At 42.6% G+C, this 27,048-nt stretch overlaps 1 protein-coding gene across 4 annotated transcripts in view; it reads left to right on the forward strand.

The window, feature by feature from the left end:
• The window catches only part of ZCCHC2 (zinc finger CCHC-type containing 2), a 65,658-nt gene that overhangs the window by 37,519 nt on the left and 1,091 nt on the right, over positions 1–27,048 (forward strand). Inside the window, exons 6-15 of one of the 4 annotated variants that reach the window (XR_006195560.1) lie at positions 583–677; positions 3,078–3,161; positions 4,620–4,677; positions 6,976–7,111; positions 8,047–8,111; positions 8,482–8,576; positions 13,645–13,773; positions 19,682–21,172; positions 22,148–22,292; positions 22,604–26,213. Coding sequence is in view for 3 of the 4 variants with exons in the window: in XM_042911543.1 (XP_042767477.1) it covers positions 583–677; positions 3,078–3,161; positions 4,620–4,677; positions 6,976–7,111; positions 8,047–8,111; positions 8,482–8,576; positions 13,645–13,773; positions 19,682–21,172; positions 22,148–22,215 (2,221 nt within the window). In the remaining variant the exon portion in view is untranslated. Of the gene's footprint in view, positions 1–582; positions 678–3,077; positions 3,162–4,619; positions 4,678–6,975; positions 7,112–8,046; positions 8,112–8,481; positions 8,577–13,644; positions 13,774–19,681; positions 21,173–22,147; positions 26,214–26,787; positions 26,987–27,048 lie in introns of those variants that run through there. The other 3 variants (XM_042911543.1, XM_042911544.1, XM_042911545.1) reach the window with 3 other exon arrangements.

Here is a 27,048-nt window from a genome sequence, read left to right on the forward strand (position 1 = left end):
CAGCCGTGTGATGAAAAGGAACGCCTGTGAAGAAGAGTAAAGGAATTGCAGTTCTTATCTGGCAGAAAGATAGCTATTGGACCACTTGGACAAAAGGCTGAAGTAACTTTTTTTTTTTTATTGCCAGAAGTGAAACCATGCCACTAGATTATAGAAAATTAAAAAGAAGCCCATTTACCAGATTTTTGCAAATAAGTTTAACTTTTATTCACTTCTTCCTATGGGAAATACATTAGAAAATAATATTCTTTTCCTCAGAAAAAAGTATTTTTTGTTTGTTTATTTTGAGAGAGCGCATGCACACGTGCAAGCAGGGGAGGGGCAGAGAGGGGGAGAGAGAATCCCAAGCAGGCCCTGCACTGTCAGCTTAGAGCACTTGGGGCTCGAACTCACGAACCGTGAGATCATAACCTGAGCCAAAACCAAGAGTCGGACGCTTAACCGAGTGAGCTACCCAAGCGCCCCGATATACTTATAATGCCTGAATTAAACTGCCACATAAATTTGCCTTACAGTCTAAACTGAGACTCTTGTGGGTTTATATTACGTGAAATTAACACCTCTCTTTTCTTTTATGTGCAGGCAGCTATTTTCAACTTCATCCCAAGCTTTTCTACAGAGTCAGAAAGTGCACAGCTTCTTTCAGTCCATATCACCAGACCCTCTGCACAGCCTCAGTAAGCGTCTTCTCCTCTCTAGAAATCGGATGTGTTCTTGCTTAGCGTTCCTGTTTCACTGTGCTGCCTTGTATGGGGCTGGCAGTTGAGGAATAGCGGCCTACGATTAAGAAACGTGTAGTTTTCAGTGAAATTGACGCTGCAGTTTTACAGAAAATAGCGTGTCAAAGCTAAAGTCACAAAACAGACTGATTGCAAGGGAAAGGCCAGCTGTCTCCATCTCGTGGACATACTGGGTCCTCCAGGGCCTTGTCACACCTGGTGTACAGGCTGCGGAGGTGCTGCCCTGCCGGGCACGGGGGGTGTCACCTCTTAGAATCTGCCTTTCCTCCCGGGTCCCGTGTTCCCATGTTCCCGTAGTGACCTCCGCAGCCTCCCTGGCTGGAAACCAGGCGTTACTCTTTCCACTTTTCCTCTTCACATTCAGTCATTTACAGGCCAAGCCACGCTGGACAGGGGGTGCCTTCCTTTCTGCCCCTCCTTACCAGTCCGTTGTGGGCTGTTAAGCCTTTCTTCCATGCACACCTTGCACAAAGCCTCCTCACTCATGTCTCCAGTTCTGGTTTCTCACTTGACTTTAACCTACTCCAGGATTACCTCAGGGATCAGTTGGTTAATCCCCTCTTCAAAACCTTAAAAGTTTGGTTTGAAATTCAAGCCCTGCCGTGAGCCTCCTTGTGCCTCATTGCTAGTCTCTCAGGCTCTGGCTGCTTGAAGGCTTGGCATCTACTCAGTATACCTGCCATTTCCTGTCCCAGTGTCTTGGCTCATTCTGCACCTGAACTTTTAAATGTCCTTCCTTTTGGCACAGCCTGTTAAAATCACACCTGTTTTAAGACCCAACTGAAATAGTACCTCCTGAAGATTTCCCCCATTTTTTTCCTTCTGTTCCTGTAAGTTGCTTTTGCCCTCATGTTTCATCCTTCCTCACAGTCAGCCTTATGTGTGCTTCTATGCACATCTATCTCAGCTGCCTTTTTAAACAAATATTTTGCCAGGAACATTGATGTGGGCTTTAGGAGAATGTGCTAACTTAAAGCACAGCCATTATGGCAAGTGGCTGTTTATTTTTTTAACCTTTCCTTCTGCTATCTACAAAGTGCTATTTTCTTGTACCTAAAGAGGAAAGAAAATGCATATTTGCTCATTTTGAGGTGGAATAAAGAGAATTTAGAAAAAGTAATATGATTGGATATGATAACGGGTTAACCTTTAAAGTTTCTCTCTCTCTCTCTTGTGTGTGTGGGGGGGGGGGGGTGAGGGTGGGAGATTCTTGATGACTAGTTGATGAGACGAGATGAGTGACTCCACGGTTAAATTTCTGTCTGAACAGTGACAGTAGCTGGTTGTTTTTTAAGGAGAATCCTAATCACCCTGGAGCTGTATAGATCTAACAGTCAGTGCTTTCTTCTGCTTGAACTGAGTGGAAGTACTTTTTAAGGAATATCTATAAATAGCGTTTGTTTAACACATGCCGAAAACACAAAGTTAAACTTTTAATTCCGATTTTAACAGGCGACCCAGGAAAACTGGCCCAAGTGAGTAGCGCATATATAAATAAGAGAAAACTCATCACGAGAGCTTTACAGTATTTAAATTACATGCATGGTGCTAAAGGGAGTAGTACATTGGAAGACCTCAAATTGTTGCAAAATTAAAATGTATTAAAGCACATGTTTTGGGAGTGTGGAAAATGTGGTCAGGATGTCCACATTGTTTCACCAGGGAACACACTGTTGTCAAAGTTCATTTGCACTTTTTTGAAAAAAATGACAGCTCTACCTTTTGTCCCCAGGGGTAGACAGTAGTACTTAGTCTGTGTCCTGACACTTGAGAAAACAAATGTTAACTCCTAGATGACTTCAGCATATTGCGCTCTGGAACCCCACCAGTCTGCACCTTACCTGAGGACTAGTCCGGGGCTTTCAGAATGTGCCCCGTGGGCCACTGCTCTGTAATAGAATAGAAACTCACTGCGGACACTTGAGAGGCTTTATAGCAGTTGGACATTGCCACACCTGCTTATATTTTATAAAAGGAATGCTTCACAACACATTAGAAATTTGCAAAGCCTTCCCACACCACCGATGTCTGAGAAGCACTAATCTAGCGCATCCCCTCCTATTTCGCGTGAGCCCCTGGGGCTGGCGGAGGTGAAGCCCCTTGCTCCAGACCTGTGGTTTTCATGGGGAGAGCAGGCTCCCTGATTCAGGGTCCCCGCTCCCAGTCCAGTGTTCTGTGCTGTGTCACCTTGGTGTTGTAAAGGTCCTAACTAGTAGAAATGTTGTCTTTACCACTGACTCACCACTCTCCTCTTCTTGGGGCAGAAGGAATCCTTCTGTGTGTTTTCTTTATTACCTTTTTCCTAAAAAGTTAATTGGTACTGAATACTTCCTGCAGATAACTTACAGTCCTCTCTGAAGACTTCTAAAATATTAGAACACTTAAAGGAAGACAGCTCAGAAGCTTCAAGTCAAGAAGAAGGTAAGTGTGGATTCACTGGAATAAGTCATTTTGCCTGATATAGGCACAAGGATAGGCAGACCATTAGAACAGATTAAGGAGCCAAGAAACAGACATATGGAAACTTGGAATGTGACAGGTGGCATTATAAATAAGTGAGGAAAAAATAGACTATTCAATAAATGATGTTGGCTGGCTTTCCAGTTGAAAAAATATTATATAATTAGATCCCTACTTACATCATGCACAAAAATTTCAAGTAAGTAACAAAAGATAAGTACATATAAACTTAATGTAGTATATAAAATGTAAAACTGAACTTTTAGATGTTAATAACCTGGGACAAGAAGGCTTTCTTGACAAAGCAGAACGTGACCGTGGTGGAGATCTTTTTTCTAAGATAGAACTGAACTTGTAACCAAAAAACAGGCAGTTAGAAGATATTTACAGGCTATTCACAGTTGAAGAAAGACTATATCCAGACAATAGAAATATTCGTCCAAAAACTCAGAGCATCAGTCTAATTGACAGTAAGGACAAAAGATAAAGATAGTTAATTCATGGAAGAGGAAATGTGAATGGCAGTTAGGCAGTGTTTAGCCTCACGAGTAGTCTGAAAAATGCACACTGTAAAAACAACGAGATATCATTTCATGCTCCCCGAATTGGTAAAACATTTTCAAGTCTGACATTACCAGGAGTATGAAGTAATGGGAGCTCTGATCCGCTGCGGATGGGAACATAAATTGGTACAACTCATTTGGACAGAAATTTGACACTGTGTAGTGAGGTTGGAAGTAATTAATTTCATGCCACCACCCAGCACTTCTGCTGCTGTGAAAATTGTCCGTGTGTTCAGGGGATGGAGACTGAAGTCCTCACAGCAGCCTTGTGTGTAATAGCAAATACCTGGGTGTCACCCGGGTGCGGTGAATCTTAATAAAAACACGCCGTAGAATACTTCAGCTAGTTTATCTCTGTAGAGGGAGGAAGTCAAGTGGAATGGAGAAAGGCCTTCGGATGTTTCTGTGATACATTTTGTTTCTTAATGAAAAGAGGCAAACATAGTTGACCCTTGAACAACAGAGCGGTAAGGGGCGCTGCCCCCCTTGCGGTCGAAAATCCATGTATAACTTCTGACTCCCCCAAAATGTAACTATACTAGCCTGCTGTTTGATCAGAAGCCTTACCAAAAATGTAAACAGTTAACACATAGTTTGTATTTTAGATGTATCATGACACTGTATTATAATAAAGTAAGCGAGACAAAAGAAAATGTTAAGAAAATCGTTTACATTACAGTAGTACTGTAGCCGGTTTTTGAAAAGTTGCCCCTTTAAAGAGTTTTCTGTGAAAAGTGCTTAGAAGCGTTCTGCATGGTCTGGTGATCCTGTCACCGTCACATAAATTAGTTGCGTCATCCCCTTGGATTTTTGGCAGCAACATTTGGTATAATAATTGTTTCTTCCTCTACCGTAGATGTGTTACAGCACACCATAATCCACAAGAAACACACCGGCAAGAGTCCCCTTGTGAAGTACGTATCTAATTCCTAAAACAATGTCTTTGTACGTTTGGAATTCACTGTGTCACATTTACTTTAATCACTGAGACGTTTGCCTAGAAGTCTGCTGTTTTACTGTTTGCTTGTTATTTGTCCAGCCTTTTCTGTGTCATCCTCCTTTTCTTTCCTTTCTTGCTGTAAGGCGGTTTTATTCTGTTTTTCCGTTCTGTTAACTTTGAGAGTTAGGTAATGTTTTCGATTCTTCTAGTGGTAACGAGGGGTCATGAGATTGTATTCTACATCTTGGACTCTCTAAGGTCTGGTACTAATGGTGCTTGCAGCACTTCCCCTGTGAGGACCTTTATTCGCTGTTATTTCACTTACCCCTCCCACCTTACAAATTGTGGTTGTCCTGTACGTTATTCTCCCTGTGGTTTAGATCTTGTGAAACCTACCTTCACCTGTCACTTGGATTCTGCCGTTCCACTGCCTTCATTCTTTCCCATGTGTCTTAGCGTCCGTCCATGATTGTTTCCTTCCTGCTGAAGGACTGCAGTAGTTCCTGTAGCTCTGTCTGCCATTGATGCATTTACTTTGTTTTTACCTGGGGAAAAAAAAAATGTTTATTTTGCCTGCACTTTTCCTGGATGTAGGATTCTAGGTTGGCAGTGACTTTCTGCAAGTGCTTTGAAAGTCAAGTTTTTACTGTCTTCCTGTTTAATGCCTTTGGTCCCTCGCATGATAGCCTCAGCCCGGCTCTAGGACCCTCTGCAAGTTTCCCCTGTCCCACCCAAGCTGTAAGACTTTCCACCTTCTGCCTCGGGGCCCTGGCTGATTCTGGGGACCTGGTTGGCACTCAGACCAGCATAGTCCAGAAATGCAAGTTAATTTGCCCAGGGGGTCAGCACTCAACTGATGGGGGGGCTCCAGCTTCCTGTCCTTTGGATAGATAATTCTGGGAGGTCCCAGCTGGTTTGAGCCTCTGTTGTTATGTTGGCAACCTCAGTAATGGACCCTTACAAGTTGGTTTTTCCTCTTTTCCTCTTTCATTCTGCACACTTTTTGTTTTGCTTCCTGAGCTCGCCTCCCCTATCAACCATGCCACCCCAGATTCTCCTTCTGGGGAGAACTAACAAAGACAGCTGGCATTCATTGTTTCAGCCTTGTTGCTCTTTGGAAGTGGATGTGCTTTTCACAGCCTGATTGCTTTTTAAGATTGTCTCATCTGGTTTTGAGCACTTTTCTAAGATACTGTTTGTGGCTGTCTTTGAATGAATTTCACTTCTTAAGCCTGAAGCCTGATACCTTTTGATTTTAGAGAAGACCAGGCCACTACCTTTTCAGATACTGCTTCCACCTGATTCTCTTGTTTTCTCTTCTGAGACTTGGGGTACTTCGTGTGTTAGACTTTCCACCAGGCCCTGTGTATCTCCTAAGCTTTTCTGTGTTCTCTGTATTTTCTTCTTCTCCAGCTTCAGTCTAGTTTCTTCTGGCCAAAGTTCCTCCTTACTGACTTTGTGTGTCTGCTTCTATCCATTGAGTTCTTTAATTTTTTTTTTTTTTTAATGTTTATTCCTTTTTGAGAGACAGAGCGTAAGCAGGGGAGGGTCAGAGAGAGAGGGAGACGCAGAATCGGAAGCAGGCTCCAGACTCTGAGCTGTCAGCACAGAGCCTGATGCGGGGCTCGAACTCAAGAACCATGAAATCATGACCTGAGCTGAAGTCGGACACTCAACCGACTGAGCCACCCAGGCACCCCACTATCCGTTGAGTTCTTAATTTCAGTTTCTTTTACAGTTCCAGAATTTAAGTGTGGTTCTTGTTTGTATTTCTCGGGACGTTCCCCAAATTTCCCATCTTCTTGTAGTCACCTATTAAACACTGTTATTTTAAAGGCCATGTCCAGTAACTTCTGTCTCTGGATTCTCTTGGAGTCTGTTTCCGATGTCTGTTTCTTGTGTTTTTCAGTCACATTGCCCTGTCCTTTGACATGCCTTAGATATACACAGTACTTAGCTATCCTCTCAAGATCGGGGTCACACTCCAGCTGTGAGTGGCACAAGGTGACCATATATAGTGTCTGAAGACAACTTGCACTTGTTACTAATTTCCTTAGAGACAGGTGTTATTTATTAGGTAAGATAGCTGTGTGATAATTTATTCTCATAGTATCCTTTTTTTTCTTAGAGATATCACTAGGCATTCTTTAAAAAACATACACACACGTACATACACTGAACAAAGGGTTACTATAGCTTCTTCATTATATGAGACAGTATAGGTTTGAGTACTGAGGACAGATTTTCACACCTTACAAACTTCTTCTGATAGCACCATTGGTACAAGTTGTTCTCCGTTGGATGGGCTCACCGTGCAATATTCTGAACAGAACGGAATTGTGGATTGGAGAAAGCAGAGCTGCCCCGCCGTTCAGCACCCGGAGCACTGTGTGGCCTTAGCTGACCAGGTATTGGAGGGTTTTGTTCTTGTCTCCATGCATTGCTGCTCTACAAGAGTTGAGTTCTCTTAAGTATTATTATGTCAGATAGTATAGCTGTTAGACTTTCAACTTAATTGGAATACATGGTCTAAACTCTTCTGACACCCAAAAAAATATCTTGAGATTGCCTTTATTGCCCAGAAAAGGAGTACATTTTAATGCGAATCATCATGTTTATTCTAACTAGGGATACATCAAATGATTCTGCCAGATTTTTTGCTTTTGGAAGAATTATTCACATTTCAGTCACTATCTTGCTGTTGGTGTTGTGAATTTTGAGCCTGACCGTCCCTCATGAGAAGTTGGATGTAATGTAATGTAATTAGGAAATTACATTGTAATTTAGGAATGTAATTACGAAATATTTGCTTTCTCCAGAGTTGGTGTAATCAGAGCGCAGAATGCTCGCAAGCACCGTAGATGCAGGGGAAGGCTTACTGGTGAGGCTATGGAGAGAGCCACCTTCTTTTCAGAAAATATATTTGTTAACTGATGTTTATTTCTGGTCAGCACTCAGCTCCAAATGTTAACCTTTACTGGAATGTGGTTTTACAAACGAAATGTTTTGAGAAGTTGTATGTTACCTTAGTCATACTTAATGGCCTGTTTTCAGAGTCTATTCAGTTATACCTTTACTCTCTCTACTTCAGCGCCTACACCTTTTCTTCTTAAAGTCGATAAAACTGTGTTGTACTTCAGAAGAACACTGTTGAACGTGTAAGCAAATGCCAGTTACTTGTATGTTTTATTTTTGTGCTCAGAAGAAAGAATATGGGGCCATTTGAAAAGCAAAATTCAAAAATAGGTATTTTTCTTAGATTAATGTTTGATAGGAGAATAGAAGGATATCTACGTGAGTGTGGGTTAGTTTTAGTCTGATTTCTTTTTATTCTTTCCATTAGCATTCAACTGAAAAACGAAGCTTATCTTCAATAAATAAGAAGAAAGGAAAGCCACAAATAGAAAAGTAGGTTCAATTTAACGTTTCCAGTAATAGGAATTGGTAAGAAAGGCAACATGTAGGCTTTGACTATGGGCATGTTTTGTTTATATAGAATAAATAGTATTTTCATTACATTTTTATTTCTAGGCCTGATTTTTTTAATTCAAAATAGTCAGCAAATGCAGATGATCAAAATAAAGCTATTGTCAAAATATATTCAGTTTGGAGGGGCAAAACTCTCCGAACTGTACTCTAAAGGGCGAATCTTGCATTTAGATTATACCTTACTAAAAATTTTGTTACTATAAAAAACAGAATTTTAGTAATACTGTCTACTGTGTTCTCTAGAGAGCCTTATAAAAAAATGTCAGTAACATGTATATTTTGGGCTTAGGGAGAAAATTAAGAAAACTGACAACAGATTGAATAGTAGAATAAATGGTATCAGACTCTCAACTTCCCAGCATGCCCATGGTGGTTCTGTGAAAGGTAAGAAAGTTTGTTTTTCTTTCAAATACCCATCACCTACATGTATTTGGCATGATACCTGTTTTAGTAGCTGTTGAGCTGTGGTGTCAGATCCTGAAATTATACTGTTAACCTTGCACGGACGGGAATAGCAGTTTCTGAATTAAACCATTCTGAAGTATTAACGGAACTGATTTAGGAAGTCGGAAGCAGCCATAGAGGCGAACCTTTCCTTTGCCACAGTTGTGCTTCCCCACCGTTTCCTTCCTCCGCAGGCCACGGGCTCCTCACTTGTCCACTTCTCGAGCCTGTCCCTGCTCCAGAGCACAGGTCCGAGCAGCTGGGGGATCCTTTCAGCCCTCATGGAAGCCTGTCCCTGTCCTTGTGTAAAGTCGTTTTTAGAATCTTGTTGACGTTTTCATGTTTTAATGACTGTCCTCTGTGGGCTTTTACGGAGTTCTAGGGGAATGCAGACACTCCGATTTTTATTGTACTAGATGTGTATAGTTTCCATTTACCTGCTTTTAAGTTTTCTTCATTTTCAGGTTTTGTATTCATTTGAGAAGTGTCCTTTCTGCTGGTTCATTAATAACTTTTCTGTGTTACGTGTACCATTAATAGCAAAGACAAAAGAGAATAAAAGGCCCTAGACCCCTAGGAGTATGTTTTGTTCATGTGTGTACCTCCCACATTTGTTGATTGGACTGATTTCACAAATTAAGGATTTTTTTTTTATTTAAATTCTATGCAAGTATTAGTACATTCCGTTGTGATGATACAACATAAATAACCAGAATATATATATTTTTTAATGGAGTGTGTTTTTAAACCAGGTACTTATTCACAGAGATTGAATATTGATACAGGAAATACGGTTACATTTTTCCTCTAAAATCAGCTGGCCAACTTACTGAATTAACTAACTGAACTGTCCTTGGGGAAAAAATGACATGGGGGAAAAAAACACGTCGTTTATGAGTATATTGTAACACTTAACTATCTCTGAGGTTTCCTGTGGTGGTGGTGGCAGCTAAAAGGAGGAGGAAAAAAGCTAAAATAAGAATGGCAAAAGGTCTCTGTCGGCGGATGGTTGAAAATTACTTGTGGCAGATCTCCCTGTCTCTGTTCTTCCTCCTTCCAGCTACTTCCTGCACTGCCCGCATATTTATCTCCTAGGTCACATCCTAAATCGGATCATTCCCCAGTTGAAATTTCTGTCAAACGTATCCCACCCTCAGAAGATCGCTCTGTCTCTCGTCCCTCGTGTGATTTGGGAACTATTGCTCACTGAAGAAGCCACAAGTCTTCTCTCCTCTTTAGCCTCATACTTGCAGAGAAGTTCTGTGGACTTTGATCTTAGACAAATGTGGGTTTGAGTCTTGTCCTCCAGTTTCATAAATGTGTGGCCTCTCTGCAGCCTACCTTCTCTCATTTCAGAGACAGGACTAATAACCTCCCGCCCTGGATTGTAAGGATTAAATATGGCAACATCTGAAAAGCACTTAACTAGTGCTGAGCACATAGGTGTTCAATAATTTAGTTCTTTTCCCTATTCTAAGTTAGAAGAAAACATACACTTGTAGGTTATTAAGAGCTTATAAATAGCATCCCAAACTCCAATTCCTTTTTCTCTTTATTTTCCAGTACTCTGAAAATACAACCTCAGGATTTCTTATTAAGATAAACCTTATTCTTTGTCATGAAGTGTGACTATAAATAAAATATACTTTGTACAGCTTTGCATGGATACCAGATGTAACTCAGATGTTTGCTGACTCCAATTTAAAACAACAACAACAACAACAAAAACCTCTGTTGATTAATTTCCTTTGGAAATATTAGGTTATAAAGAAGGAATTACCTTTAAGCATTCAGTAAACGTAAGATATATTTAAGGTTTTGTTTCTTTGTGGAACAAATCCTACATGTCATAAAGTAGTAGATAGTGTATTGGAGTTAAAAATGTCAGATCCGGGGCGCCTGGGTGGCTCAGTCGGTTAAGCGGCCGACTTCGGTTCAAGTCATGATCTCGCGGTCCGTGAGTTCGAGCCCCACGTCGGGCTCTGTGCTGATAGCTCAGAGCCTGGAGCCTGTTTCAGATTCTGTGTCTCCCTCTCTCTGACCCTCCCCTGTTCATGCTCTGTCTCTCCCTGTCTCAAAAATAAATAAAACATTACAAAAAATAAAAAAAAAAATGTCAGATCCTTCTGATTGGTAGGTTGTCTGGGTCTTAGTTTTAACTTTAAAATTTAACTTCTATTTTGAGTAATAAGACATTTGTATTGTTGAAAATTCTAAAAACACAGAAGGGACCAAAAGTCCCTCACTGCCTCCCTTCATGTTGTGTCCCCGAAAAACGGTGGCAGTGCTTGCTATTTGTCATCTGTTTTCTTTGCATTGTGTTTGTTTTTAAAACCTCAAGCTTTAAGACTCTCCGCTAAAAGGATGTGTGCTTTACTTCATCTGCATTAAGAACTTTTTCCCACTGCATCGCCTGTGTTTCTTCCACCCCATTCATCTGTTGCTGATTGTGGCACCAAGAAGTTTGGGGGCAGTGAGATGGTTGACCTCTCAGTAATTCTTATGACAGATTTCAGTGACTTCAGAGTCTCCAGCTTCCTATAATAACCCACTGTGTTTCTGTCATCTCATGTATCTAAATGGTTCTTAAGTCTACCCAACTTCTCTTTGTTCATAAATACTAATAACCAGGATTTGTATTGTTAGAATAGTGTTTAATATTGTAAGGTTTTGCTTTTCGTCTTCTTAATAACACGCACAAGCTTTTACTCTTTGAGACGTGATAATAAACAAAAAGGTTTATGCTTCTATTTAAAGGAGAGTGTGGGGGGGGCGCCTGGGTGGCTCAGTCAGTTAAGTGTCCGGCTCTTGACTTCAGCTCAGGTCACGATCTTGTGGTTCATGAGTTCGAGCCCCACGCCGGGCTCTGTGCTGACAGCGCAGAGCCTGCTTGAGATTCACCCTCTCCCTCTCTGTCTGCCCCTTCCCTGCTCATGTGCTCTGTTTCTCTTTCTCTCAAAATAAATAAACTTAGAAAAAGAAAAGGACGGTGCATGAAACATCCTTTGGCATAATTGTTTCATGCTCCCCTTCCACACTCTGACTCTATAGGGTCACATAATAATGATTTCTGATGATAAAAATTCCAAAGACTCTGCACCTTCTAGGTGATCAAAAAGAAAATTCTGTTTAGTATAGATTTAGATTTATGTATTTAGTTCTTTGAAAACTGCAAATTATTATATTGGCAGTTTGGTGATGAGAATATTTACTGGCTAATATAATCGAGAGTAAATCATCCTGTAAACTGTGATTTTGAGAAATAGCTGCTTTTTTTTTTTAAACCTGGTCTGAAACTTAGCTCTTTGAAGTTTCAACAACTCCACTGTAGTTTCACTGTCTGAGTTGTAGTGAGCAGATAGATCTCCGCTCACCCTCCCCCCAGGGGCTCCCTGTCAGCCCATCATTTCTGGCTTGAGATGGTCATTGAATCTTTGATTCTCTTCACTGAATTGTTCATTTTGTTCATTATGCTGGTTGAAATACTTAGATGCGCAGTTTGCACGTATGCCACAGTTTGAGAGGTTTCATTTTTAGTAGTCCAGTTAATGCCAGGCTTTTTGGCCACCGTGGCACATTAGATTGTCCTCAGGTGCCGTTGGCGTTCGCTTGCGTCCCTTTCCTTAGTCATGTTGTGCCTGGAAATTCAGAACCTATTACCGTGTGTAAGTGTACTCCAGATGACTTTTCTGTAAAATTATTTCTTGTCCAAGTCGCTCCTCTGCCACTTTTCTTACAGCCTCATGAGATCTTGTGCAGTTTTCCCTTGGCAGTTTGGCATTTTATTACCCAAAGGGATTCCGCATCATCTGCATTCTTGATGACTTTATTCTTTAATATTGACTTACCATTTGAGTGGTGGGTCATCTTTAACAGTACTAACCTCCTTATAATTTAATGCCTTTAAAAGACACAGATTAGTCAACTAATTTGCGTATTACACAAACCATCTCTTTTTTCTAACACCTATTTTGTCCAAGTGATTACCTTTTATTGATTCTGCCAGGTTGCCGAAGAAGTGGTTCACTCATCTATAGTCCTGAAATCTCTCCAGAATTCCTTCTGTGGGGATTTCTGTCCTAAACGTGTGTTGGGTGCTTGCTGCGAGGCAGAATCTCTGCTGGCTCAGCTGGGTTTACAGGAATGACTAGAACAGTGACCTAAGTTTGGGCCAGTGCGGGAGTGTCCAGTACGAGGTGTACCAGTAATCTTTTCTCTGGGCCCCGAACAGAAACAGCTGATTGGTCGGGGCAGATCTGCACCACAGCCCCTGCCCCACCCCGTGCTGGCTTCTGGGCGGAACTCGGGGGACTAATCAGTCTACTAGATGCGGAGCATCTTCCTCTGTTTCAAATACTCAGGCATAGTGATTCGACCAAATAAACATTCCGGCAGTCAGTTCTCTTCCTGAGTTCTGATAAAGAATGAATTTTCCAGCAAGCTCTGAGGAGTTAAAATGTCTAGACTCAGAAAATGGCTCAGTGTGCTCCTACTGAGCAGACCCTATGATGAACTTTAACTCTGATTTTTTTAAAGTCAGTAAGATTGACTTGTCCCTGTGCCTTTGTCTTAAGAATATACTTGTTATTCAATTATTTTCAATTAAAATTGTGTTGTAATAATGAATTTTTACCTCAAGGCCCAGCTTTTTAGGTGATTATAGAAAAACTAAAAGAAAAAACTTTTTACAGCTATAACTAATTCTTTTTTTTTTTTTTCTTGTTTTTAATGTTTATTTTTGAGAGAGACACAGAGACAGAGCATGAGTGGGGGAGGGGCAGAGAGAGGGAGACACAGAATCCCAAGCAGGCTCTAGGCTCCGAGCTGTCAGCACAGAGCCCGACGCGGGGCTCGAACTCAACGAGCTGTGAGTTCATGACCTGAGCCGAAGCTGGACGCTTAACCGACGGAGCCACCCAGGCGCCCCGGCTATAGCTGATTCTAATGGTTCAATTCAGAAATTAATACACTTAACATGATTTTTTAAGAATAGAATTGTTATTTTTAGATGTGAATTTGGACATTGGATCTGGACATGACACATGTGGAGAAACCTCTTCAGAGAGTTACAGTTCTCCCTCTAGCCCACGACATGATGGAAGAGAAAGCTTTGAAAGCGAAGAAGAAAAAGACAGAGGTTTGCTCTTTGGAAGGGATATGGGGATGGTGGAGGGAAATGTGTGTTGTCTCTTAAAATCTGTCCAACATAAGTGATTTTATGCTCCTATAACTGTCATTATTAATTTTAAATTTAATTGGTATAAAGGGTGCCTTAATGACCACTGACTTGGAAGTTCCTAGCAGTGTTGATTTTTTTTAAGCTTATTTCACTGCATATGAAATTAAGTAGAAAGAAAAGAGTCATAATAAAGTAGTTTACTAGTGTAGAAAGATTGAAAATGTGTATGTTGCTAGAGGTACATATTTATAAGTTTCCTGTCTTCTGGTGGATTGATTCTTTTGTCATTATAAAATACTCTTTTTTTTTGTCTCTAGTGACTGTTTTTGGCCGAAAGTCTATTTTATCTGACAATAATAGAGCCACTCCAGCTCTCGTTTGGGTATTGTTTGTAGGGCACTACTTTTTCCATCCTTTCACGTGTGTTTTAAAATTTTTTATGTTTGTTTGTTTGTTTATTTATTGAGAAGGAGAGAGAAATCCCAAGCAGGCTCCCCGCTATTGGCTCAGAGCCCAGCGTGGGACTCTAACTCATGAACTGTGAGATCCTGAGCTGAAACCCAAGAATCAGACGCTTAACCAACTGAGCCACCCAGGCGCCCCTTTCTGTCCTTTCACTTTAAGGCTGTTTGTGTCTTTGAATCTAAAGTGTGTCTCTCTTAGGATACAACAGCATAGAGTTGGATTATGGCTTTTGAGCCATGCTGCCCATCTCTGCCATTTGATTGGAGTGTTTAATCCCTTTAATTTTACTGTAATTACTGATAACGGAGGATTCACATCTGCCGTCTTGCTATTTGTTTTCTGTATGTCTTAGGTCTTCACTTCTTCCTCAAATAGAAGATCAGAGTCGGCCAAAAGTGAGACTGTAGTGCTTTCTCAGTGCTTTCCTGGGTTTACATACAGCCCTCGACATTAATGGCTGTATGTAAACAGCCCTGACATTAAGCCATTAAACATGGCCTTCTAGATTTTCAAGAATATGTGCAAGCTTTTCAAAGCTCCCTGCGGACATCTCATTCTTCAGTTTTTCCTTTTAAGGTTTTTGGTCAGTCTCTTGTTAGTCCCAACTGGTAATGCTGCCTCAGGCAGCCAGGTTGTTAAACATTTGCTGCTGATTGATTGTGACAAATGCCCTGTGGGTAAGCAGCTGTTAACACAGAGTGACCTGTAACTGCTAGATAGACGTTGACAGTTTTGGGGGGATGGGGCTTTAAATAGCCCCCGTGTTTCTTCTGGTGGCTGCTAGGCTGCTAGCTTTTATAGCTACTGTAGTTGCAAAACTATTCCTTTATAAGGCTACTTCTGAGCTAGAGAAAGTATGCTGGAATTAGGGCAAGTTAAAATGCCACAGTGCTCACTTTTCTTAAGAGATTCAGTAGTTTTTCTTGAATAAACACTCCTCAGATGGCTGTAAGCCTTTAGTTAATTTCCAGAGTTCTAAAAAAGTTGATTTTGACAGTTTTTGCTAGAATTCTTGTTCCTTTTATGCAGGAGTGGAGTGTCAGAGATCCTTACCTTACTATTCTGGAAATGAGATTTCAAAAATGTGTATGTTGAATGGGGATGTCATTCTTCACACATGGTAAAGACATCTGATTGGTAACATCTTGGTTATGAACATCTGCTTGGTAACATTTTGGTTCTAAGGTGTACCCATGGTAGTAGGAGGTATTAAATGATTTCTCTCGGGCCACCTGAAGATCTGTAGAGATCCTTCTACCATAGTTTTCTGAGACCTGAGCTTCTGTGTCAGAGCGTCCGGTCAGGTCTTTGGGAGCTATGGCCCTAAGTGCTCCTGCATCACGTACAAATAAAACCGATCTTTACTGTGCAGCTGTTGTGAAGTCCTATCAGACATAGTGTGCAGTGACTCTACAGACCCCGGTTCTGCTCATCTGAGGCAACAGTGTACTTCTGGTCTGCAGTTTTCTTGTGAAAGAAAAAAAAAAAAAAGGAAATAACCGCCTAGAGCTATTATGAAGGTTAAATGAGAGAATTTTTATGCCTTCTCCAGAATAGACCAGCGTTCGGTGTGTTTCATTTCACATGCCATGCGCAATTCTGGAGGACGTACCAGTAATCCTGGGGTTCTTATGCCAGTAGTGCAATTTGGCCTCTCTGAGAACTGTGAGGAGTGCATCTGTACCTTGGGTTACTTTGCAGCCTCCCTTTCGTGTCGTCAGATATCAGTTTAGGATATCAGTTATCAAGTGGCTAAATGAGCCTTCCCTGAATGAAGAATCATTTGGAATATCTAAAAGCAGCAGGGGGGGAGATGTCCACTGTGATAAAAAAAACTCTAATCATTTTTAGAATTTTGAGTACACAAAAAGGTTGCTTTAAAAAGCATGTGACTTTGTTGTTCTGTTGGTCATTATGGGATTTTGTTTCAACACTTTTATACTTTTCAAAGCCAGTGCAAAAAAGGGAGAGACCATCCCTGATTTGCTACATGAGTCCTTACAGTGCTCAGAAAACCGCTTGGTATCATTTAAACTCATGGGGCCATTTACTATGACTTAAGATTTAAAGAAAGCCCAATTCAAATGGAAATTTAGTTGACCACCTGAAAAATATTGTATCTTCTTTGGACTTAAATGTTTACCTTTTGGGCACCTGGGTGGCTCAATCAGTTGAGCGTCCAGCTTCAGCTCAGGTCATGATCTCACAGCTTGCCACTTGGGACCCACGTCGGGCTCTGTGCTGACAGCTCAGAGCCTGGAGCCTGCTTCAGATTCTGTGTCTCCCTCACTCTGCCCCTCCCCTGCTAGCGCGTGCACATGTGTGCACGCGCGCTCTCTCTCTCTCTCTCTCTCTCTCTCTCTCGCGCGCGCGCAAAAATAGATAAACTTAAAAAAATGTTTATTTATTTATTTTTTTAAATTTATGTCCCAAATTAGTTAGCATATAGTGCAATAATGACTTCAGGAGTAGAATCCACTGATTCATCCCCTACATATAACATCCAGTGCTCATCCCAACAAGTGTCCTCCTTATTGCCCCTTGCCCATTTAGCCCATCCCTCCACAACCCCTCCAGGGCCCTCAGTTCTCTATATTTAAGAGTCTCTTATGTTTTGTCTCCTCCCTGTTTTTATATTTTTGCTTCTCTTCCCTTATGTTCATCTGTTTTGTATCTTAAATTCCACATAGGAATGAAGTCTTACAATATTTGTCTTTCTCTGGCTAATTTCACTCAGCATAATACACTCTAGTTCCATCCATATTGTTGCAAATGGCAAGATTCCATTCTTTTGATTGCTGAGTAATACTCCATTGTGTGTGTGTGTGTGTGTGTATGTGTATACATATGTACATATATACACACACCACATCTTCTTAATCCATTCATCTGTCAATGGACATCTGGGCTCTTTCCATACTTGGCTGTTGTTGATAGCACTGCTACAAACGTTGGGGTGCATGTGCCCCTTCAAAACAGCACACCTGCATCCTTTGGATAAATACCTAGTAGTGTGGTTACTGGGTCGTAGGGTAGTTCTATTTTTAACTTGTTGAGGAACCTCCATACTGTTTTCCAGAGCAGCTGCACCAGTTTGCATTACCACCAACAGTGCCAAAGAGACCCTTTTCTTCCACATCCTCGCCAACATCTGTTGTTGCCTGAGTTCATTTTAGCCATTCTGACAGGTGTGAGGTGGTACCTCCTTGTGGTTTTGATTTGTATTTCCCTGATGGTGAGTGATGTTGAACATTTTTTCATGTGTCTGTTTGCCATCTGGATGTCTTCTTTGGAAAAGTGTCTATTCATGTCTTTTGCCCATTTCTTCACTGGATTATTTGTTTCTTGGGTGTTGAGTTTGATAAGTTCCTCATAGATTTTGGATACTAACCCTTTATCTGAGATGTCATTTGTAAATATCTTCTCCCATTCCATCAGTTGCCTTTTAGTTTTGCTGATTGTTTCCTTCACCATGCAGAAGCTTTTTATCTTGATGAGGTCCCAGTAGTTCATTTTTGCTTTTGTTTCCCTTGCCTCTGGAGATATGTTGAGTAAGAATTTGCTACAGCAGAGGTCAGAGAGGTTTTTTTGCCTGCTTTCTCCTCTAGGATTTTGATGGCTTCCTATCTTGCATTTAGGTCTTTATCCATTTTGAGTTTATTTTTGTGTATGGTGTAAGAAAATGGTCCAGGTTCATTCTTCTATATGTCTCCATCCCATTTTCCCATCACCATTTGCTGAAGAGACTGTCTTTATTCCATTGGATATTCTTTCCTGCTTTGTCAAAGATTAGTTGGCCATGTGTTCGTGGGTCCATGAAATGTTTATCTTTTACTGTGTATTCCTCTGATGGTACAGCTACAGATAAAATGCCTTGGATAAGTTATTAATTTTGGATACTTTTTTTAAAAAAGTTTAGCAAGAAGCACCTCAGTTATTAAGGGAAGTTTCTACTAGAACCACTTACTGATAAATTGAATTTCTTCTTTCTAGTAATTGAGCTAATAAACTGTTGACATTCTGTGTCAGTAGGCAGGTTCTGTTTAACCTTTCCTGAGAAAGACTGCTGTTAATGATTTGTTTTTAGTATTGTTTCAAAAATTTTTAACAGCTGACTATAGCCACTGTTACCTTAATAAATGTAAACATTTTAAGTACATTGTCCAGTTCTGCCTGTATTTATGAGCAAAAAGACATTGAAATAGGCACAATATTTAATTGCATGGTTTCCATACATATTATTGCAGTATCTGGGTTTATGATGTTTACATGCTGTGAACTGGACTTTCTCTTTTGCCCTTTTTATACCAAAAGTCAGGAAATCCAGGGGAAGTTTAGATTGCAGTTATTTCTGTATACAAGCATAAGAGTGATTGCAGCAATAACACCGTATGAAGTATAATTTTGTATTTGCCACTTCACTGGTTCTGCCGTTGGAGAAATGGCAGCACTCTTACATTTGTCTTGCTTCTTGTGTTCTAACACCATTTGTTTTATGACTATAGCCGTGGCTTTATTTCCCCGCTGAAATATTTAAGAGTAAGAGCATTTATTCCATTGTCTTCCATTCCCTTGCTCTAGATATTTGGGTTAAATGCAATCTTGTGATTGAGCTCCTTTAAATTGTGTCATGTCCGGGAGACATCTGTGAAGACCTTGGGTTTGGAGTACAGAATATAAATTAAGCGAATTGCCTAAAATTGATGAAGGTTAAAAAATATCCAGTCCTTTTCTCAGTAATCAGGTGATACCAAATAAATCTCAGTCTTTGTATTGTGCTTCATTCAGCCTCCAGTTAACTTTTTTGTTGCTGATCTCTCCATGGATTTTTTTTTTAATTAAAAACTTAATTGTTTTAGAGCGGTTTCAGGTTTACAGTAAAATAAAGAGGGAGGTACAGAGATTTCCCATATGCTTCTGCCACATGAATAGCCTACGCCGTTATCAGCACCACTCACTAAAGTGATACGTCTTTTGTCAAGGGTGAACCTCCACTGACGCACTGTTACCAACCCAAAGCCCATTGTTTACCTAAGGATTCATTCTTGCTTGTTACACCTTCGGTGGCTTTGGACGAATGTATAATGACTTACATTTACCATTATGATACCCTACAGATCGTTCTCACTGCCCTAAAAATCCCCTGTGCTTCATCTCTCCCCCCAGCTCCCCACCCCTGGCAACCACTGGTCTTTTTATTATCTCCGTGGTTTCGCCTTGTCCCGATTCTCTTTTAAACGAAGTCCATAGACAGCCAAAATTTCTTGGCTGTCAGGTAACCGAGGGACACATTTCCTCCACTTCCAAACTTCAGAGTTCATTTTAGATACATAGTTCAAGTTTATTTCTAGCAAGAGATCGGAGTTCCGCTTTGACAGCTGTTTGTGTTTGTTTTCCTTAGACACAGACAGCAATTCTGAGGATTCTGGGAATCCGTCAACAACCAGGTTTACAGGCTGTGGTTCTGTCAACCAGACCGTCAGTGTCAAGCCACCTGTTCAGATTGCTTCGTTAGGAAGCGACAACGGAGGCCTTCTAGGAGACCCCCTACATGCGCCCAAGTATCAGCATATTTCTTTTATGCCAACTTTACACTGTGTCATGCACAATGGTGCCCAGAAGTCTGACGTTGTCGTCCCTCCACCCAAATCTGCTGACGGCAAGACAATAGGGATGCTTGTTCCCAGTCCCGTTGCAATTTCTGCAATAAGGGAGTCCACGAATTCTACCCCTGTTGGAATACTGGGGCCAACAGCTTCTACCGGAGAATCCGAAAAACACCTCGAATTACTGGCTTCCCCTTTACCTCTTCCGTCGGCGTTCCTCCCGCACAGCAGCGCCCCTGCTCTGCACCTGACAATTCAGAGGCTAAAGTTGCCGCCGCCACAGGGGTCCTCCGAGAGTTGCCCGGTTAACATCCCGCAGCAGCCACCCGCGAGTCTGAGCATCGGATCACCAAACACTGCCTTTATCCCTGTCCATAGCCCAGGTAGTTTTCCGGGATCTCCTGTGGCTACCACGGACCCCATCGCAAAATCTGCATCCCAGGTGGTAGGACTCAATCAAATGGTGCCTCAAATCGAGGGAAACACTGGGACAGTCCCTCAGCCTACCAATGTGAAGGTAGTTCTCCCAGCAGCCGGCCTTTCGGCCGCACAGCCACCAGCTTCCTACACCCTGCCGGGCTCCCCGCTTGCTGCCGGCGTGCTGCCCAGCCAGAATTCCAGCGTGCTCGGCACGGCGGCGGCGTCGGCCCAGTCCGCGGGTGCGGGCATCAGTCAGGCCCAGTCGGTTCCTCCCGCGGTTCCCACCCACACCCCAGGCCCCGCCCCCAGCCCGAGCCCCGCCCTGACACACAGCACCGCACAGAGCGACAGCACGTCTTACATCAGCGCTGTGGGAAACACGAACGCTAACGGGACAGTATTGCCGCCGCAGCAGATGGGCTCGGGTCCTTGCGGTTCTTGCGGGCGAAGGTGCAGCTGCGGGACCAACGGCAGCCTTCAGCTGAACAGTTACTATTATCCCAACCCGATGCCCGGACCAATGTACCGAGTCCCGTCGTTCTTTACTCTGCCATCCATCTGCAACGGCAGCTACCTCAACCAAGCACATCAGAGCAATGGAAACCAACTTCCTTTTTTTCTGCCTCAGACTCCGTATGCGAACGGCCTGGTGCACGACCCGGTCATGGGGAGCCAAGCCAACTACGGCATGCAACAAATGGCGGGGTTTGGGAGATTCTACCCTGTGTATCCAGCACCTAATGTAGTCGCCAACACGAGCGGTTCGGGGCCCAAGAAGAACGGGAACGTTTCATGTTACAACTGCGGTGTAAGCGGGCACTACGCACAGGAGTGCAAGCAGTCGTCCATGGAGGCCAGTCAACAAGGTAATCATGAGAGCTCCCAGAGGACTTGTTTTTGAGTGTGCCCGCTTCTCCCCACCTCACTGAGCGCGGGGAGCCTGTTGTGGCAGAAGGAGCTGGTGTGTGCTCACTTACGGATGGTGTGCTTTCAGTGACAGATCGTTCAGAGGCAAATGGGAAAACATAGCGTAGACCCGGGCCACCCAGCGCGAGGGAGTTGAGGAATTGAGTTTCCAGTGAGAGCCTAAGAACCGTTGAGGCACTTTTGAAGGAATATAATGGGAATTTGTGTCACATGATAGCAGATCTCTTGTTCGCAGCACTTTTTTTTTTTTTAAAGCTACAGTCCTGTTTTGTAGAGTAAGCGAAAGTTTTAAATAGGAGGAAGTGGGAAGTAATTCTAGTCACCCGACAGGTATGATTGTTAGTTATAGTGTGGTACACGTATGCACAGCCGGCTGGTCCCATGCACACTCCCCCCCCCCCCCCCCCCCCGCCCCAGCCACGCTGCCCCTTCCCTTCCCAGAAGATGCTTAAAAAAAGATGCTTAATGCATTTTAAGGAACAAAATATTTAAGCACTGGTTTAGGAGCAAGGGAGTTAGCTTGAACTCCGTTTAATGTTCTCGCCACCAGGAACAAGAAAGATGTTCTTAAATAAGTGGGAGTAAGATCACAAACTCAGCGTAGACGTCAGACTGTTCTCTCTCACTTGGATTTGGCTTTTGTCAATTTTGCCAAGTCTCCTCCAGAAAAGAAGTCTTGAAGTGCGAATGTGTATTTGGCATTTTGAAAGGAAGATTGGGTTTGCTAGCTTTAGGTTGGACTTAAAGCACAAACTTCCTCTTAACTTTGGAAGGTAATCCTGTGTACCATTTGGGACCATAGTAGTGCGGAGGAAGCTGCCTTCTGGCGAGCATGCCCTTTTGTTATCTTGTAGTGGTTTGTGATGCATTGCGTTGTAAGCAGTGACTTAGCAGTTCTGTCTTTCCCGTTTTAGGCACTTACAGACTGAGATACGCACCTCCCCTCCCCCCTTCTAATGATACGTTGGATTCTGCAGACTGAAACGCGTAAAGCTTGACTGCTTAATACCCTGACGTGTTGGGGAGTCATGGTGGGGTGTGGAGGGGAGGAAAGGAAAGGTATTTTGTTTGTGTTTCTTTGTCTATACATTTCCTAGATTTCTATGCACTTGGGGTTTTTCATTTCTGTTGTACTGATGTCCAAAACAAAAAAGAATGCGTTGCTTTTGAGCCTCTGGTCTCCTGGTTCAACAACAGGCTTATCTGTATGATACATGTAATTTAAACCTCCAAACTATCAAAAGGAAAATGTTTGCTGTGCTTTTTTTTTTTTTTACACTGAATACTTGCTGTGTGCAATGTTTACTGAATCTTTAAAACTGTGTATTTGACCTTTTTTCTTTTTTTTTTTTTTACAACACTGGTGACAGTCATATGGTTTTGAAAAAGAGAAACTTTGCTTCTTCCCAGCTTTTCTCACTTTCACCGCAAAGGACACACGTCTCCCCGCCACCCCCTTTCCTGTGGCCTGTAAATCCAGGGTGAAGTGCTTCACCTTCATCTGAGAGGAGAAATCAAGTTCCCCAAATCGTGTGTATATATGTAATAAACAGCATCACGTAAATACATATATGCAGTGCTTGTTGTCCAAATCAAAATTCAAGTTAAGTGGAAGAGAGCGGAAGAAGTAAAACCATATGAAACTGAAAAAATATGATGTATGAAGTGGACAAAGAGCTTTTTCTTAAAAAAAACAAAACAACAAAAAAAGTTTTTACTTCGTCATACTTTTTTAGCCTGTTGCTTCAGAGAGACATAAAGTGAACAAACGTGTGAGTGTCGTGTGTGTGTGTGTGTCTGTGTCTGTGATGAACGTCGACGGCTGATCTCTCTTGTAGTCTGTCACCGTGTCGTGCTAAAGAGACACTACCGGAGTAAAGATTGCTTCTTTTCTCACGCCGACTGTAGCAGTGATACGTTGTGTTCGAGATGTGTGTGGTCTGTTGCAGTCCGAGCGGAAGCTCTGGTTTCTGCGAAAGTCAGGTTCGTTCCCTAAGCCGTCTCTCTCGTCGCAAAGTCACTTTGATAAGTTTCCCACTCTGCGTGATCATAATGTGAAAGACCGGCTTCCGAGTGTGTGCAGACAGTAGTAATCATGTCTGTGTCCTGTCACTAAGTTTAATGCTGCTGTTTTCAAAAAAAAAAAAAAAAAAAAAAAAAAAAAAAAAAAAGTTTTTTTTAAAGCCAATCTATGTACTAAATTGCTTCCAGGTAATTTTTGATTTCCTAAAGTGCACTGAGATTATCTGGAAGCCTTGGGTGTATTTTTGGAACTGCTGCATTCAACAGCAATGAGCATCTGCCCCGGACAGTCAGGGGTTCGGGGTCGGGCTGGTTTTGTTTTCCCATTCCTCAGTACAGAGCAGAAGGGATAGATTCGTGTCGTGTGGGGCAATGTCAGTGCCCAGCAGAGGAACTTAAATCCTTGGTCTGGGTTCAGAAGCCTAGCAGATGGCTAGATAAAAGGAAAAACTTGAAGAAAAGAGAAGCTTCATTTAATGCTTCCTGGGTAGCATTTATATTTATAACAGCAATGTACATTTTGAAACTAACTTTCAGGGTGGGAGTTCGGGGGGAAGGGAAAGGGGTGGGTGTCAAGGGGTAGATGAAAGCTTTAATTTAAAGAAGAAAGTTCGCATAAAGGAAATTATTTTGATTAAATATATTTTATTTGATCTGGGTATTTTTGGACCACATTATTAAATTAATTGCTAAGCTGCCGTTGAGTTGTTCCAAGTGAGAGTTTTGATGAGCCACGTATGGGCCGTGTCGGGAACCACTTGCCAGTTGTACTTTATGGAGCTTATTTTATGATTTAAAATACTGTACTGTATATAGGAGGTATGTTACCTTCTCCTTATTTGTATGTTTACCATATACTTTGATATTTGAAATGTTATGTACTGGAAAGGCCACTTATATTTCTAGAACAGATTGGATTTTATGCAACCCTTTTTCCTTGAATTAACAGCAATAAAAAAAAATGAAAAACAGCTTAAGAATTGTGGTTTATTGCAGATTTTGTAAAAATGAAAAGGAGGAGGGCCTCACACACGGTGATTTGTTTTTTCTTGTTAACGAATCGAGCCGTTTTCCCCTGGGACGTGGGGCGCCGAATCCCAAAGTTTCTTTACCACCTCGATGTTCTTCAGTTTCTTCTCCAGCAGCCTTGCTTCGGAGGTCACCTGTGTGACCACGGAGAGGAGAGACTGTGTTTCCGGGCCCACCGAGCGCACGCCGCGTGCCCAGAGCTGTGTTTCTGGTTGAGGCTTCCCTCCCCCAAAGTGTAGAGAACACGATTTGCTTTCGCAGATTCATTACGATGGTGTTTTTCCGGGCGACTCTCCGTGCGTTATTGACTAGCTTTTATTTCACCGGTTCTGTTGGCCGTGACCCAGTCTCCAGTCCGTTTTTACACAGTCAGTAATTTACGGGGAGACCCTTTCCTCGTGTGCACCATACAGTCACGTCTGGTGGCGGTCCCTGAGGTCTCGTCGCGTGGCCCAGGCCCTGTCTGTCCTATGGTTGTCCCCCAGCATTCACGCAATAGCGGGCACTCAAGGGCTCCAGCTGACCGGACAGCAGACGATTGTCCAGAGGCATCTAATGAATGTCCCCTCTGGCCCCATTCGGACGGTGGGTTCCAAATGATCACAGCATTCCCGAGGCCCCAGCCCTCCCCTTCTCCCCTTCGGCTGGCACCCGTGCACCTACACGTGGGACACGCAAGCCGTAAGCCACCTTCACGTTAATGCGCAGGCTGCCCGTGTCCTTACCTGTGTCCCCTCCTCCCTCCTTTTCTGCCGCTGCACCAAGGAGCCCACGACTGTAAACTTTATCGTCCCCATGCCCTTCCCCTCACATGTCACATTCTCCTCCCTCACACACCGTGTACTACTTTTCTTGAGCTTTATGGAAAAGGTGTCTCGTACATAGTCTTGCATGACTGTCTCTACTGGTTTGGGGTCCTGATGTTACATTCCTGCAGTGTATTCATTGTCTCTAACTTTCCACTGTTCTGTTGTGTCTCATGGGGGAAAAACACAAACACACACACAATTTCCATTCTGTCCACAAACGTGGGTGCTTTTCTTTTTTTTTTTTTTTTTTTGCTCTCACTGGAGCGTGTTTGTACCATCTCCTGGTTCGTGCGTGCGAAGGTTCTTTAGGATATAAATCCAGGAGTGCCAAGTGCTGGGTTGTAAGACACACAAAAATGCTCAGTTTTCCAGGATTTGCCAAATTGTTTCCCAAGTGGTTTACACTCGTGCTGACAGCATCCAGTCCCTCAGTCCGTATCCTGACACCCTCCTGCATGGAGGTGACGGTGCCATGGAAGGCTTGGCATGGGAGGGCCAAGCATACCCTGGAAGAGCCCATGTCAGGCTCTGTGGAGGAGGGGAATGTGGAGAGGGGCAGGGTCCGGATGGTCCCAGTGTAGAAGAGGGGACGCAAGGCAAGGCTCGGGAATGGAAGCGACTGTGTTTTGTGGCCGGGGATGTGGGAGGAGGAGACGAAGGCCGGTGTAGGAGATGGAACATATGGAAAGAGTTGTGAGGTGTGTGGTTCAACAGGTAAAAATAGAGTCAAGCTGGAGACTTTGAGGTCAGTTGAAAAATTAGAAATTACCAAGTTTTAAGTAGAGGAAGAACACGTTAATGATGGTACAGTAAAAACTTGGCTCGCGAGCATAATTAGTTCCGGAAACATGCCTGTAATCCAAAGTACTTGTATATATCAAAGCGTATTTCAGGAACCATTGACTCGGTTGCGATCATGTGGTGTTTGGCCGAATGTACAACTCGTATGGCAAGACATCACTCATTTATCAAGTTAAAATTTATTAGAAATGTTTGCTGGCCTTGTGGAACGCTCGCAGAACAAGTTCCTCGCAATCCAGGGTTTTACGTATTTAAAGAAACGTGGATGGTTGAGGAAAGAAAGTCTGGCCGTTCGAAGGCTGGTTAGGGCACCGGTGAGGCAGCGGGAAAAGTGGGGACAGAAGGAGGCAAGGGGAAGGAACCTGGGGCCTCTGAGCTTTATTTTCCCCAGAGAGGAAATGAGACTTTATTTTAAATTATAGCCATGAGGGTCAAATGAAATCACACGTGCGAAAGTTCGAACGTAATGAAATAGCGCCAAGGAGGCACGCCGATGTCTGTTGAATTCTTTTTTGATGAACAGGAGAATTGCACCGGTTGAGAGACCTGGAAATGCGGAGGGGAACTGAATCTAGGAGGAAGGGGTGGTGAGGAACCTAGCAAAACACAGTTCTGCGTTACGTTGGACTCAGTTATTTCAGCTCTGTCCACTGATAAAAGACCCCAAATATTCCCTGTCCTCAAAAATTAACTCTAGTCGGAGAGCCTACCAACTAATGGCGGCTATGGGCTGAGTCGTGCGGTTCTGATTATTCGATACTGGAGTAGAATAGGTTCGTTCACAAGGCAGATCCACATTTAACTTTTCACGTTAAGTGCTAAAAATCAAATTTTTCTGACAAGGTTCCAGAAAGATGAAAGCACAGTGTAAAATAATTTTTTTTTTTTGACAGGTAGCATCTAGTACTTAAAAGCATCATCCATTTGAGCTTGGAAGACGTCTTTTTTCAATTCTACATACTGGTTACAAAAGCACTCTAAGGTTGTTAAGGCAGTGAAGCCGAATGGAGGCAAGCGGTGACAGTAGTTCGACCCCATAACCCTTCCATCGCTTCATCTCCAAAGAATAAAGAAAAATGCTGACTTCCCCCACCCCGGCCACCCCACAGAAAGGGCCATTTATTTTCAGAGAAATGAGGTGTGGGGGAGTAAGT

The sequence above is a fragment of the Panthera leo genome, chromosome D3 (genome assembly GCF_018350215.1).
Source record: "Panthera leo isolate Ple1 chromosome D3, P.leo_Ple1_pat1.1, whole genome shotgun sequence".
Taxonomy (NCBI): domain Eukaryota; kingdom Metazoa; phylum Chordata; class Mammalia; order Carnivora; family Felidae; genus Panthera; species Panthera leo.